General features: G+C 44.6%; 2 protein-coding genes across 2 annotated transcripts in view; one reads left to right on the top strand and one right to left on the bottom strand.

The window, feature by feature from the left end:
* Positions 1 to 1,071: 1,071 nt before the first annotated feature.
* On the bottom strand, positions 1,072 to 15,721 carry RP9 (RP9 pre-mRNA splicing factor). Its single transcript, XM_006124122.3, has 6 exons — positions 15,341 to 15,721; positions 11,626 to 11,656; positions 10,730 to 10,859; positions 10,340 to 10,431; positions 6,927 to 6,988; positions 1,072 to 2,266 (listed from the first exon to the last, which is right to left on the bottom strand). Exons 1-6 carry the CDS (start codon positions 15,718 to 15,720, stop codon positions 2,077 to 2,079), a joined length of 885 nt encoding a protein of 294 aa, XP_006124184.3. The 5' UTR covers position 15,721; the 3' UTR covers positions 1,072 to 2,076.
* A 59-nt stretch (positions 15,722 to 15,780) lies between these two features.
* Positions 15,781 to 16,167, top strand: part of FKBP9 (FKBP prolyl isomerase 9) — a 53,667-nt gene continuing 53,280 nt past the window's right edge. Inside the window, exon 1 of the mRNA XM_075921772.1 lies at positions 15,781 to 15,926. Coding sequence (XP_075777887.1) covers positions 15,862 to 15,926 — 65 coding nt within the window. The 5' untranslated portion in view covers positions 15,781 to 15,861. The remainder of the gene's footprint in view (positions 15,927 to 16,167) is intronic.

The raw sequence follows: 16,167 nt of genomic DNA, 5'->3' as shown, positions 1-16,167 counted from the left end.
CACAGGTGCTCTGATGGCCATTCTGTGAATGGCCATCAGAGCTTTCTTGCACAGGAGCATCCATGACAGTGTGGATGCTCTCTTGCACAAAAGCACATCTTTTGCACAAAAGCATATAGCAGTGTGGATACACTTGTGCAAGAAGCCTACAGTGTAGATGTCGCCAAAGAGTGTAGTTAGGTTAAAATCTAAAATATTTTAAGGAAATATATTAAAACTAAATGTTTAAGAAAGTTTAATCCTTATAGTGGAAGAAAAGAAATCAGCACCAGCTGATGGGATGAATTTATAAAGGAGATGAAGTTTTATAAAGCAACTTTAATATGGTTTTCAGGAGATTTGTTACCTTTTAAAGGTTGGCTTTGCTGTAGCCAGTGGTAGAAATCTATGGAATTGTTACAAGATCTCTCCCAGAACCTTGTGTGTGGTGTAGTTGCTTCTCAAATCTACCTTTCCGCAACTGTGCTACAAGTAAGCAAGCAACTGGATGCTCTGATGCAGACTTGATCTACTTAGTGAAATTCCCCTCTCAATATTTATTCAGATTGTTTAGACAATTAATTCTAATATCTGAAAATTATGCAGGAAGGCTAAAAAAAAATTGTGTTAAAAGTTCACCATTCTGATCTCCTTCCCTTCATTATAGGCAGAGAGAGCTTTCCTGCTAATTTGACAGAAAAGTGAATTTTTAACCTGTATTATAATGCCAGGGGGACATCTAGCCATCACTAAAGCCAACACTGTCAGGATTTCGTACTTACCAAAGACAAGGCAGTTGTAGCTTTACTATGTGATAGCTGCTCAGTGTAAGCCCTGGGGGGGCTAGTTTTAGGGTTACCTTGACAGCCCAATTGCCTTGTGTATGCTCAGATTTTAATGAATGGACCTCTTTGTAAAAGTAGGCTGTTATCCTCATGTCCTTGAGGAAAGTTTCCCTTCTTCCACACTGCTTTTACTTTGCTGCATTTCTGTCATACTATGTGCATATACTTGCAAAACAATTGGGATTCCTTCCATATATTGATACTAGAATATTCTTTATATTTTTCCATATTCACGATTCACAAAATATTACTGCATTAAATATTTTACTAACTATGTAACATATAAAGTTACTTCCACAAACCTTTTTAAAAACAAACATGTATCGGTACAACTTAGTGAATGATGCTCATAACATTATTATCCATTCCGTTTCAAACATGAAAACTCCTTTCAAAGCAACTACAATGAGTTTTTAATCAGTGGGTTTTTTAATTATTAGTTACCAAGAGATTTTCACAGTTGAAGCCCAGTTCTGTAGTTCAGAGGATTAGTTTTAATGAATAGATGGTGGCTAATGTTGCAGAGTGAGGCTCAGAAGTAATGTTGAAATTACAGAACTGAGCTATGCTTCAGTTCAAATAAATAAAAATGAATCCTGCTAACAATACATTTTTTGTTTTAAAGTAAAACCCCTTCATTAACATTAATAGTTTTCTCCTTATCTTACACATTTTAAAGCCTTCTAGCTGCCAACTGTGATGATCTCAGAGAACATCAACATGCAGGGAAGATACAGTACAGCCTGATTATGCTTAGCTTGGACATAATGTTCAATGTTGTTTGCTGTAAACAGGAAGTCCTAAAATGTTTCAATGCTTTGCACAGTACAAACTGCAATTCCCATTATAGTGAAGCTTTGTGTGCAGTTGTTTTATGGTGTAAACTACAGGGCTCAACTGTACCCTGTAAACAGTCCTTTAGGTGGTGGCTGTTTTTCTGGCTGTTTAACAGGTGGCAAATAAACCTCACTCTTATCAGCCATCAGGTTAGATAATCAGCCTGTCTTTCACAGAACATAGCTATGCAAAAGAAAAATAATTCCTTGTTAATGAGCCATAACTGAGCTCATCCCTTGCTTGATGCACCACTGCAGGGAGGCAGAAAAGGATGGCACAAATGGGATATTAGATGTACCCATGTGTATGTTCGCTTACAAAGCCCTTTTTTGGTTGTTTCTTCCTCATTCTTTGGATGTGTTCTTACAGTTCACAATCTGGGGTCAAGAAACACACAGCAGATGATTGCTGTCAATCACTCTGACTTCTCATTTAATTTAGAAGATTTATGCTTTCTTTTCTTTTTCTTCTTTTTTTCTTTTTTCTTTTTCTCCTTCTTTTTCTTCTTCTTCTGTTTCTCTTTACATTCTGAGGAACTGGAGCTGCCACTACTTCCATCTTCATCTGAAGTAGAATCTTCCAGCAGTTGCTTCAATTGCTGTATCCTAAATACACAAACATTAATGGGAAAGCAAATCCTTTCTCTCTATATACGTGCAGCAGTAATAACTCACCTACCACCCAAAAAATGAACAATGTACTAGACTTGTGAGAACAGGTCATCAGGTTCTCTTGGGGGAGTATCCTTGGCTCTGCCAATCACTACTTTCAATGTTCAGTCAGAGTCCAACTTATGGATTTCTAAGGCAGATACCATGCTCCTGTGTTCAGCCAGGCATTTGCTCCACTCGTGGGTTTTTCTATCTTGTGGTTGGGTTCGTAAATAAGGAGGTCTACTACTATCCAACAAAAGCAGTTATTTGATGTCTTTATTTTAGAAACAACAGCTATTAGTATGCTCCTGGACCCTTTTATTACTATAGATACAGTACTACTAACTGACATGCAGATGAATCTGGAGCTGAAGTTATGAGGTTCTGAGACAATGATGGAGAGGGTGAAATCACTGGTATCAATGACACAAAAAGCAGGTTTTCTTTTAGCAAAACAGTTTCTGAGGCAACCCCCTCCCCATTCAATTCCATGTTTGGATGAATTTTTAATTGCTAAGGAAAGCCTCCTTGCTTGCTTGATTACTTCTATTTGGCAATAATCTATTTCAACGTGGTATGTACGTTTTTAAACACATGAACCTGGTGACTTACAACTACACTGCGCCCTTTCTCCAAATCTCGCTTGTACATTGCTCAACAGTAGGGCTCAACAATCTATGTAATCTACTCACCCGTGGCGAGCACATTACATCCTGGAAGAGCTGGGTTCGGGCGATCTGCGCATGCGCAGAACGCCGGACAGCGTGATTGGCGAGCGGGGCTTGCTGGGATCAGCGAGCCCTGCTCATCAGGGACTCCGCTCATTGCAAGGAACAAGAAAGAGAATTAAATGCTGCTGCCATATTTATTGGATAACCAATATTAGGAATAAAAGGCACATTTTTCAATCATAGGTGCCCATAGCTAGCTTCCTATATCCTTATTGAGGGCATGCCTACACTAGGAAATTATTTCTAAATAACTAAATTTGAAATAACTCTCAAAATAACAAAATTGATATAGCATGTCCACACTACAAGGGAGCATCAAAATTAGTCAGAACTATTTCAAAATAGCTTCATGCTGATTGGAGCCTGCCTCAGACTTAGAGCCCCCGGAAGCACTCCGGGGAGGGCACCAAGAGGGTGGACACTTCCTGTGGCTGCTTGGGCAGGCAAGCTGTGATGCGTGCTTTCAGGGGCTCCTCCCTATGGCTGTGTCTCATACTCCACCCCTCCACTGCCTCAGCTGTCATGGGACACAAAATGGATGCAGTGTGCCTTGGTTGCCCTTGTGGATGCCATAGCACTCAAAGCACGGAGCCAGAGCTGCTGCAAAGCAGTTCCAGGCTCATGGGCCTTGTACTGCACCTCATGGTGCAGTACTTCCTGCTGGAGTAGCATGTGGGCACTTTGAATGAGGATCAGCCCGGACCGCCGGCTCTAATCATCCAAGTCCTGGCACTTCTGCTCCTGCACATGCCCTTCAATCTCCTAGACACTGTGGAATGCCGCTTCTGGTGGAAGGAGAAAGTTTGGACTGGTGGGACCGCATTGTCCTGTGGCGATGGAACAACCAGCAGTGGCTCCAAAACTTCTGCATACAGAAGAACACCATCCTGGAGCTCTGTGAGTGGCTTGCCCCCTGCCCTGAGGCGACACGACATCCGACTGTGACCTGCCATCCCCGCGCAGAAGTGTGTGGCCATCACTCTGTGGAAACTTGCTACGTCAGACAGCTACCACTCTATCGGGGACCAATTTGGCGTGGGGAAATCCAGAGTTAGGGCCGTGTTCATACAAGTAGTGAAGGCCATCAACCATGTGCTGCCACAGAACACTGTCACTCTGGGCAACGTGGACCTCATCATGGATAGTTTTGCTAGGATAGGTTTCCCGAACTGCAAGGGGGGCCCATAGATGACACTTACATCCTCATCCTGGCCCCTGACCACCATGTATCAGACTATGTAAACAGAAAGGGGTACTTCTCTATGGTGCTGCAAGCCGTTGTGGATTACAAGGGACACTTCACCAACATCAACGTTGGCTGCTCGGGGAAGGCGCATGATGCCCGTATTTTTTGGAACTCCTACTTGTTCTGAAAGATGCATACTGGCACTTTTTTCCCTGACTGCACTATCAGCGTTAAGGATGTTAAAGACTAGTTGACTAGTCGACTATCTGATAAGCATTTGCTTATCGGATAGTTTTTTGACTAGTCTATAGGCATTCCTGCTTTGAAATGTACAAGAGCCCCTGCTGTACATTCCTCCTTGTATATTTCAAAGGAGGAATGTGGAACTCCCTGTATAGCCTGGGGCCAGTGGAAAGTCCTGCTGACTCTGGGCTGCATGTGGGTGCTTTCTTTTAAATGCATAAGAGTCCCCAGCAGGGGTTCTTTTACATTTCAGAGCCATAGATCCCGGGATCATGGAGGACTCAGGCTACACTGTGTTACCATGGGTTTTGAATATGTATTGTGATGTGGTGGTAAATACAAAATGGAGTCATAAATGGGTTCCATTTTAGGTGAAGAGGCAAAGATTAGGGTTTCTGGCCTCAGATTTCCTGCCTAATGTACACCTTGCACTCATTACTAGTCTGCATACCCCATTCTAACAGTGTGCACATGACACACTAAGGCTATGCACACCACCTGTTATGCACTTGGCACTTTAGATTTGCATACCACCCTAGGTAACCGATGTGCACACGTCACCAATAAGTGCACTCAGCCCTCTGCAGTTTTTCCCGCCTTTGAGGCAATAAACCCTTTGGTTCTGAGAAGTTCAGGTTCATTCTTTCTGTGGGTTCGTACCTACCGGATCGTGTGGAGCTAACCTGTTGTCTTTTCTGTCTACCCAAGTCTGTCTGTTTGGTATTAGTGTGTGAGAAGTTGGTTGACCCATTGTCATCATCGGGAGTATAGCAGCAAGAGTCTAGCTAGCTGGCTATTTCCGTGGGCCACCTGTGCGTGGTGTATTCCTGTGTTGAGGTTTAGGCCAGTAATAGTCCCCAGCTGACTCCAGGCTCCCTGCAGCTGCTCCTTTGAATCCAGGATGCCAGGTGTGTCCTGGACAGACTCCATCACAAAGGGGGTGGAGGTGACTGGCCCTCCTTCCAAGATAGCATCCAGCTGGTCAAAGTACCGACAGCTGTATGGTGCCACCCCAGAGCATCCGCTCTGCTCCTTGGCCTTGTGATAGGCCTGCCAGAGATCCTTCCTTCACCTTCACGTGCACCTGGTCCAGGGTCCAGTTGTGGCCTTTGTCAGCCAGGCTGGCAGTGATCTGGCTGAACATGTCCGCATTCCTTTTCCTGGTATGGAGATCCTGGAAGTTGGTCTCCTCCTCCCAGACCGCGATGAAGTCCAGGATCTCTGCACTTGTCCACACTAGAGCTTTCCTGCATCTCTGGCCAGTAGCAGCCAAGGGAGCAGAAGGAGTGTTGGCAGACTGAGGGAGCATTGGGGTCGCTCGTGGCTACCTGGGATGCTGCTGTGTGGCACAGGGCTAGCCACGTGGCACAAGTCCTTTTCCTGCAGCCTGGAATTTCAAGCTCTGCAGGAGAAGGGGAGCAGTGGAGATGCCAAGTGTAGCCAGAGCAATCAGAAATGCAGCTGTGAGAGGTCTCTGTAGGCCACTTATTTTGAATTAGCAGCACTGAATTGTCCACACTAATGCTATTTCAAAGTAACAATTCTGAAATAAGTGTTATTCCCTGAGGAAACCAGGAGTACAGGTTTTGAAATAACTAGCCTGTTATTTCAAAATGGTAGTATGGACGCTCCACTTATTATTTCGACACAAGGGGGGTTACTTCGAAATAACTCCCCAATATAGACCAGGGCTGAGGTGTCTAAATAAAATCAATCTGGATTCAAGAACTGAGAAATATCACTAAAGTCCACTGGAGTTCTAAGTGCTCAGGACCTCTGAAAATCAGACAATTTTTATTAAAGATGTAAAAAAATAAATTTAGGAGACTTCCAGGTTTGAAACTGTTGGCAAAAAGGAACGTCTCCTTTTTGAACATACAGTTCTAGGAATCATTGAATATAAATCACTTAAATTTATGACCAGAAAATAAAATAAGTATTTATTAAAAAGGGAGAAATGACACCTCTGCTTTGGCATTAGCTATTTATTAAAATATAAAGCTTAACACACACAAAAAAACCAACTTTTATTTGGAAGTGGTGAGCTGAACAGTGAGGCTATGTCTACACTCGTGGCTTCTTGTGTGAGAAATATGCAAATGAGGCTAAGCATGGAATATCGCTGAGCCTCATTTGCATACCTAATAAGGTTATTCCTGAAAATAATCGGCGTAGTGTTATTGCGCAAGAGGGTTTTTGTTGCGCAAGAAGGGGCAGTGTAGACAGCTCCTTCTGGCGCAAGAGCCTCTTCTGCAAAAATGGCGGCTCATTAGGTATGCAAATGAGGCTCGGTAATATTCCATGCTTAGCCTCATTTGCATATTTCTCGCGCAAGAAGCTGCAAGTGTAGACATAGCCTGAAAGAAATTTTGCCTATGTGATCTTATTTTGATAGCATAAAATCAAATGAAAGATTTACATTAAAAATAATTTACTACAGAGATACACTTACCTCATTTCCTTTTCATGGCGCTTATTTTCCCTTATTACATCATACATGGGATCTTCATGCGCCTTTGGAAAAAAGGAAGGGGAAAACCCAGTATCAGTAAAAAAGACAACTACTGGCACTAGTATTCATGACAGTTTTCTACCATTAAAAAAATCCAACCTAACAATAAACTTATTCCAATGGAAGAATCCCAATTAGTACTCAGTGAGCTCTCAATTCACAAGGATGCGCTGACATTGTTGAAAACCTTTTAGCAAACTTGGACTGATTTTTGGCATCAGGTAAGGTTTATGCATTTCTAATCTGAAGATCATACTGCTGACTGCCTAGGACTGTCCTTGCCCACAAGACTTCTCTTCCTACAACTGATTCTTCAGGTATTCAAATATTATGGTGATATAAGACAAAATGTTTATAAATAAATTAGAGCTGCTGCTGAAGTCCTGAAAATAAAATCTTAACTATGCCTCTATAACACATTTGAACCTTCCCACTCCATTTCTTCATTTTTCAAATACTGGAGACAACATTACCATCCGGCCTGCGAGTTCAGAACCACAGCCTGGGCATCATACATGTTTACACGTGTGTGGGGGAGGCAGCTTTTAAGACAGCTTCTCGTGAACACCAGGCTCCCATTTCCCCCCTTCTTTGTTGCCTCTGTATCAGAAGCAGAGGCGGCAGTCAGCTCGGCAGGAGCCCGTATGCACAGGGAACCAGCTCCAAAGCCAACTCCCTATGAGCACTGGCTCTCAGCTCCCCTGCTCCACGCAGCTAGCTGCTTCTGTAGGAGCCTCATGGAGGGCGGGGGTGGGGCAGAGGTGACTCCGCAGAAGCCAACTCCCCATGTATACTGGCTCCCACTTGCCCCTCCTTCCCCACTGCTGCCTCTGTCTGAGGAGCAGCAGCACAGGGGCTCCCTGCGAGCACCGGCTCTTGCCCCACCCCTCTGCTGCCTCTATGGGAGGCAGTGGGGGCAGTGGGAGGTGGTTCCGCAGAGCTGGCAGGTGGGGAAAGCCAGCTTAAAAGTTATAGAGGTGGGGGAGGAGGTGTTGTGTGTCATTGAGAGGGTTAACCGATGATCCCAGGCTCATCAGTTAACCGTGCTCTCAACTATACAGTCACACCCACACTGAATAGGTCCTTATATCCATGCAATATCTAAATCTTGTAGATTCTTTTTGCCTGACATCTCTAAGTCATGACTTTTCTGATCCAGCCACACAACAACAATTCTTGTCCTGGCTGTTTTATCTCAAATCTTGCTTACTGCAACATCCTTTCCACTGACCTTGACAAAGGCAATCTTGTCCCACTTGCTGCTGTAGCCAAGTTCATTCTCCTCTCTCTGCCTCTCTCCACTGGCTCCTTCTTTTATACTGCATCAAACACAAGCTGCTTGCCTTCCCTTTCAAGACTGTCTTCTACCCCAATTCTATCATCTCCCATTCACTGTTGAGATATCAAGTTCCCATCTGTGATTGGCTCACAATGCTTAAACCACTTATTAAATATGCAAAAAAACACAACACTCCTTTCTCCCATGCTGCCTCTCATGCTTACGACATGCTCCACATGCAAAACTTCCTCATGATCCTCCCGCAAAATACGCTTTTTCTGCAATGACTCAAACACCCTGACTATAGTACACTGCGCTGAAACCACTGCCTTCCATATTGAACAATATAGTCTCATTATTTCTTTATACTCCTCAACTATCTCTATTGTGTCCTGTATTGTCTTTTGTCTAAATTCTTGGGCTCAGGTGTTTATACAGCCCCATACACAATGGGTTTCTGAGTCATAAATAGCATCCCTAGGCCCTCTGATAATAAAAACAATCTAATTTTTTCTCTGCCACTATTTCTATGATTATGCTATACTGCAAAGACACCGCACATTAACCCAAAGAATAGGTACTAAGCACCAATACTTAAATCCCATAAAATTTCTGCATCATTCACTCTCTAAACATCTTCCTACTTTGTTGTGACAAGTTACAGAGGGGTAGCCGTATTAGTCTGTTTCAGCAAAAATGAGGAGTCCTGTGGCACCTTATAGACTAACAAATTTATCTGGGCATAAGCTTTTGTGGGCTGGAGCCCACTTTGTCAGAAACTTGAAATGGAAGTTTCAGTTTGGTAGGTATGTATACGCAAGCAAAGATGGCTATATTATATTACTATGCGGAGGATCAGTGCTAAGAAGCTCAATTCATTTAGGGAGTGTGTGGCCCACTTCCAACAGCTGATGAGAAGATGTGAATACCCAAAAGAGGGGAAATTACTTTCTGTAGTCAGCCACTCCCAGTCTCTATTCAGACCCAGTCTTATAGTGTCAAGTTTATGTAGTTGTTATATGGTATTCACACCTTCTCATCATCTGTTGGGAGTGGGCCACACGCACCCGGGACTGAACTGACCTCATTAAGGCTGGTCCTCCCCATAGTAATGTAACACACTTCTCTTTACCTCTGCATAAATGCCTGCCAAACTGAATGCATCTGACAAAGTGAGTTCCAGCCCACGAAAGATTATGCCTAAATCAATGTGTTTAATCTTTGAAGTGCCAAAAGACTTCTTGTTGTTTTGCTAATTTCTTGTGGCTCCTCAGGGCAGAGCCTCCAAATTCATTCCACGCAGAGGTAATCCAAATCTCTTGATGTTACCTGGGCAAATTAACATTGATTATTTTAACATTGTTAAAATATCAATGTACCAAAAACTCTATTGAAAAAGATTAATTAAATATAATGGTTAGAACAGTTTATTGAAAATTTATCAGGGATGTAAAATCCTGGTTAATCAGTTAACCAGCCAGTTCTCAGCCCCCACTGGCACAGCCCTTGCTTGCTGGGCAGCCGGGCTCCCTGTGGACAGAGGCTGCTCCCAATGAAAGCGGACCCTGGTCACAGCAGGCCCCCTATGGCACTGGACCAGTCCCCTAATTGCAGCAGACAGGTAGTTGCTCCAGCCCCCACCAGTAACCAGTTAACCTTTCACATTCCTAAAACTTACACGCTCAAATTATTATCTTCCGTTTTAAAGAATAAATTTTCTGCACATTAGTAATACATACAATCACTGTGTATAAAGAGAAACATTTTTCTCTAATAAGAGGATTATGGTCAGTTTTCAGCATCTATATGATACCAGATACAATGGAAAATTCTTTATAGACTACTAGGAGACTATGCTCCCTGTTTGCTGCGCTTGCCAACCCCCTTCTCGCAGGTGGTAGACAACTCTGTCTCTCTCCCCCTGGCCACCAGGGAGGGCTGGACTGTGGCCATGCCAGCCCGGGTCCCTTCTCCCTTTCCCCTCCCCTCCGCCAGCCTGGGCCCCTGCTCCTTCCTCCCCTCCCTGCCAGCCCAGGCCCCTTCTCCCAGTGAGTACTAAAATATTTGTACTTACTACTCTGAATTGTTCCAATTTCTGATTGCCTTTAATAAAGAATGGGCATTCTTTATCTCCTGTTCTGTGTCCATAACGTTTACATCTCCAACCTTTAATAAAACAGAAGCAACCTGAATTTCTGAGTCAGCTCACAACACCACAGATTAAAAACATTCATGGAAAATATCTTTACGTACTTGGAGCAAAGAGAAACAAACAATTAAATTCAATCTGCAAATCTACAAAATCCTTCAGGATACTGGCTACTATTATATCAATTTGAAGCCCATATATCTGGAATTCATCTTTTATTGTGTATAGTCACTTATCTCCAAGATTTTTTGCCTGAAGTAAAAAGATTTGTAAAAGAAAAAGGCCCAATTAAATTTTGATGCTTCTCATACTTACACTGCATAACTTTGACTTCTTTTCCCAATGGCATCCAGAGTCCTTTAGTTGGGGCATGAGCCAGGAATTCTCGGGCATGTTCATTGCCTGGTACATCAGGGATACAGTCTTCTGGTTTAGTTTCCTCTTCCTATAGAAGAAGTAAGCAAAATAAAAATCTTATTTTTCTAGTTTATTTTAAAATAAATAACCCCAGTGTATAGGTATGTCATTTTTTACTAATGTACATACTTTCTCCCTAATATTCCTTTCCTTCTGTATTTTCATAAAATAACTTATTCCTTTAACCCTTTTTACTAACATTAATTCATTTTTCTTTTTTTGCTACTCTTAACTTTTCTCAATCCTGAATATTCTTGCTGAATTGCTTTCCTCCTGTTCCATTTAGTCCAGCAACTGATTTAAATTAAAAGAATTAAACTCTTAACTTTTATTTTCTCTTGTTTGTAACTGAATATGGTGATCTATTGCCACGAGGCATAGCGGGGCGGTCAACAAATGCCTTTGATGTCGACCGTGGAGCGTCCAGACTACTGCGCTGTGCCGCCAAACAGCTGATCAGCACAGCGCAGCAGCCATTTTAATTTAAATCGCCACTTCATTTGGGTATGTCTAGTAAACTAATCTACATGGTTCTGGTGACAGAGCCATGTAGTCTAGACATACTCTAAATTATGACTCTTTGAATTTAGTAAAAGGAATTCCACAAAAGATCAGAGGCTAATTTAATGTGATGTTAATGACAAGGAGGGAGGGAATCAGATAAACTGAATCTGGTCTCTTCCCCCCCCCCCCAAGCCCAATGGAAAAACTCCCATTGACTTTAAAGAATCTGGTATTCCATCCATTGTTTAAAGTTTCTTTTAAATACCAAACTTTTATTACAATTTACTAACCTTAATTAGCCCTGGAGGAGGTTTCTCATAGCTATAAAATAATAAAAATATAGTTGTATTAATATTATTTTCCAGATGTATATACATGGGCAAAACAAAGCCGTTCAATGCTTTAAAATTGAGAATTTCATACAATGTAAACATATTTAACTGAAAGTTTAATTTAATTACACTCCTTAAGAAGCATAGCAAGCCACAGTGTAATACAGGGTTGCAAACAGAGAGGTGATGCTTGTAGGGCATCAGTCTAAAAAGAACAAAAAAAAAGAGTCTTCTGTGAATCACACAATGCACTCTAATTTGCAAACATGTTTTGTTTTGTATGTTTGCTTGGAAATGACAACTCTATTATGCTGCTTTGTGCATCCATTTGAGCACTAGCTGCCAAATATTCACAGCTCTCTCATCTTGAAAGTCTAGCTATGATAAGGAAAATGACATCTTGCTGCTCCATATTTATTTTCTCCAATACAGAGTAATAATATGCTCAATTGATAATGTCAAAGAAAGAATTTTCTTACTGCCAGGACTACAAGCTCATCCTAGTATAGGATAATCAAACTCTCTCTCTTGTACTTTCAACATCACCAGTAACTAATCTGAAAACAGATCAATGATAATTTTGTTGATGACTCAAGAGGCTGTTCTGCAGCCATGTTGAATCATCACTGTTGATAGTAGACAGAGAGACTTGTTTTTGTCCTTACAGGGGGAAAAATATATTTTGGAAGATACAGGGTGTACCAGGGGAGAAAATGCACACATAAGTGTTTAATTCCAAGGCATTATTTGATCATCTTCTTAACAACAGCAACACTTTGAGCTAGGGCTGTAAGTGACTAGTCAACTATCTGATAAGCATATGCTTATCGGATAGTCACCTAGTGATGCGACTAGTAGCTTCCCCCACCCTTGCTGCCTCTATCAGAGAGAGGCAGCAAGTGGGGGAACAGGAGCCAGTACTGGGGGGGGGGAGGGAGCTGGCTTAAAAGCCAGTTCTCCCCAGCACTGTCTCCGCGGGGGGCAGGGGAGGTAGAGGCACAGCGGAAACGGCACCAGTGGGGACTGAAGCAGTCTCTGCTTGCGCCAGTTCTGCTGTAATTCTGCTTTTGAAATGTACAAGAGTCTCACTGGGGCTTTGTACATTTCAAAAGCAAAAGTCCCACAGGCAGTCCTCTGCTGGCCAGCGCTCCCTGCAGGGCTTCCACTTTGAACTGTAGCAAGAGCCTGGCAGGGCTCTTGCTAGAGTTCAAAGGTGGAGGCGCTCTTATCGACTAATTGAATAGTTGATGGAAATCCCATCAACTATTTGATTAGTTAATTAATCTAAATTTAACATCCCTACTTTGAGCATCATCGGGAGTAATGATGGAAGGAAATCCCTACTTCCATTGTGAAGGAATTAACATTAAATTATTATTGCAGCCCATGATATTTCCACTCTACTCAACTCTCTTTTCACAAACTAAGGCACACACATATTTTACAGCAGGGGTGGAAAATATAAGGTTGCATCCAGCCCCCGGTTTTCCTGGATCTGGCCCCTGAGGCTCAGAGTTGTACCCTAGCAATGGGGAGCCTGTGCTGGCACTCCAGTCCCCCCGCTGGCCCACCATGGGATTGGAGCACACAAAATCTACTAGCTTGGGCCCGCATAGGCTCTGGTGTGTGAGGGGAATATGGGGAGTGTCTTTCTCCTTCTCAATCAGGGGCCACGTCAGTGAGGGTTTGGTTTCTCTTTTTTGCTTCCTACTTGTGTGTGGCCCCTGACTGATTTTTCTGTGGGTCAGCAGTCTCCCACCCAAAAAAGCTGATTTTTACAGCATCAGAGGAATCGTTCAGCACATCTTAAGCCTTCTATATTGCACATTTTTTCATTTCCAAATGGATCCTGTTGATCGTGCTTTGCTGCCAAACTACAGGTCCCACACTTTCTTCGGAACATCACTTACAAAACAAACCAAAGTCAGAAAAGAAGTTGGGGGAAGGACACTTTTTTTAAAAAGCGCTTGCGTGACAGAAATGTTTTTACCTATTTTTAAATGGATCAGTATACAGATAATGGACAGACTGGCTCCCTCTTGTAAAATGCTCAGAGAAACTGGTGGGTATAGCAAGAATAACAAATCGTAGACCTACTTATATGCAAAATGGGTCATATTTTGAAAGCTCACTGCAACTGCACAATGTGCTCACCAAAAGACTTGAGCACAGCAGGTGAAACACTGGCTAATGATCTGCCCTTTCCTTCAAGTCCCCTGGCCCCAGTGTCCAGAGAGGCTGCTCTACAGTCACAACAGCAGACACAGAGTATACCTCTCACTCTGCCAATGTCCAACCGTAAGACACAATGGCTGCGTCTAGACTGGCATGATTTTCTGCAAATGCTTTTAAAGGAAAAGTTTTTCTGTTAAAAGCATTTGTGGAAAAGAGTGTCTAGATTGGCACGGACGCTTTTGTGCAAAAGCACCTTTTGCGGAAAAGTGTCCGTGCCAATCTAGACGTGGTTTTGCACAAGAAAGCCCCACTCGCCATTTTCGCCATCGGGGCTTTTTTGCGCAAAACGGTTCTCAGCTGTCTACACTGGCCCTTTTGCGCAAAAGCATTTGCGCAAGAGGGCTTTTTCCCGAACGGGAGAGTCATTATATTTGCGGAAGAACACTGACAATCTTACATTAGATCCTCAGTGTTCTTGCACAAATTCAAAGCGGCCAGTGTAGACAGCTGGCAAGTTTTTCTGCAAAAGCGGCTGCAAAAGCGACAGTCTAGCCTATGTGTTACAATGCCCAAACTGATCCCATAAAAATATTATTCATGCGAGGAAGTGAAAAAGCTATGGGACTGACTCCTCAGTGTATTTCCTCCTACTATAGCACCAGTGTAATGTTTCTGCATTTCTAATGCATATGAGTTTCAATGCTAAAAGTTTAGGGACACGGATTTTGGGGGGAACTTAGATAATTTTGGAAGTTGAGTGATATTCCTCCAAAAGAGGAACAAGTGAGAAGCATCTTTTGGGATTGGGCCTCCTAGATTTTGTAAATTAAACTCCTGCTCTGATTATTCCTGTCAGGAACAAAAGTAACCGGTACGGAATAGGTGGCTGCACATCCATTACTTTCAGAAGAGATTTGGGAGCCCATGAACATGGTTTTTGCAACACATGCATGCACATTTTCAGAGGGCATTTCCATGCAACATTCCTCTAAAAAAAAAAAAAAAAGAGCAGCCTTTTGAAGCACCACATTGGCAATGATCAGCCAGAATTCGAAGGGAGTCAAAAGCAGGTGGACACACAATAAAATGGTCCCATTCCCATAACTCGCTGACTTTTCCAACCCCTCCGTAATTTTCATTTCTAAAACACAATCATCGGCCTATGCGATGATCTATAAAGGCCAAAGCTAGGAACAAATGCCGCCGCTCGGTATCAATCCAGATTGCCAGTGCCCTCCCAGGGGCCATGTTCAGCAGAGCGTCAGGATCTATTTGCAAACGCCCAGCAGGCGCGCCGATCCCACTCTGGCGAGCCCGTCAGCCGGGTCTCTAGCTTCAGCCTGTCACGGGAGCAAGAGCCAGCCGCCAAACGGGGAGCTGCCTGCTGGACAGGCCCCATCTCTGCAGTGACGGGCCAGCGACGGGTGAGGGCACTGGCGGCAGCCCAGCCACAGCGGGGTTTGTCCCGGGGCGCCGGGCTCCCCTCCGACCCCCTTACAAGGACTCCAGGTGCTGGATCTGCTGGATCTGCTGCACCTCCCGCTTCTTCCGCTTCTGCTCGTGCCGCTCCAGGTGCCTGCAGTCCCCGCTGCTGCCTGCCCGGGGCTCGTCCTGGCTCCTGGGCCGCTTGTGGCTGCGTCTCTCGGCGGGGGCGGCCTCCGCCTTCCCCCGCGCCGCCCGCCGGTGGGACATGGGGGCGCCGGGCTCGGGCGGCCCGCGGGAAGGGGAGGCACGGAGCCGAGCGGCGGCAGCTCCTGCCCCGACCAGCGCCTCCCCTCCCCCAGCGGCTGATTTCGGTTTCACTTGACTTCCCATCCCTGCACCCGCTGCCGGCAAACCAAAGCAGGGACTTCCTCCGGGCGGCTGGGCCGGGCTCATCCCAGGCAGCGCCCCCTCCTTCTGCAGCGCCGGCGGAGGCGGGGGGGGGGCTCCCGAGCGCAGAGCGGCCCTGCCGAGCTGAGCGCCTCGCGCGCGGGACCCCGGCTGAAGGGGTTGGCCCCAGACGGCGAAGTGACTTAAATGCCCCAGGGGTACTGTCCCGTTGCCGCCCCTCCCCCACGGCGCGGTGCAGCAGTGCCTGGAAGGTATGTGAGTGGGGGGGGGGGGTGCTCAGGGCGGGGGGGGTGTGTGTGTGTGCAGGAGTCAGGGCAAGAGCTTGGCAGGGGTGCAGGAGTTGGGTGGGGGTGTGGAAAGGGGCTCAGGGCAGGGGGCTGGGTTTGTGGGGCAGTGTAGGAGCCAGGGTTGGGGGATGATGAGGAGAGGCTCAGGACAGAGGCGTTGGGATGGGTGTGGAGGGGTGCAGGAGTCAGGCCAGGGGGCTGCAGG

This window comes from Pelodiscus sinensis, chromosome 2, assembly GCF_049634645.1.
Source record: "Pelodiscus sinensis isolate JC-2024 chromosome 2, ASM4963464v1, whole genome shotgun sequence".
NCBI classification, from domain to species: domain Eukaryota; kingdom Metazoa; phylum Chordata; order Testudines; family Trionychidae; genus Pelodiscus; species Pelodiscus sinensis.
This window is presented reverse-complemented; position numbering and strand designations above follow the sequence as displayed.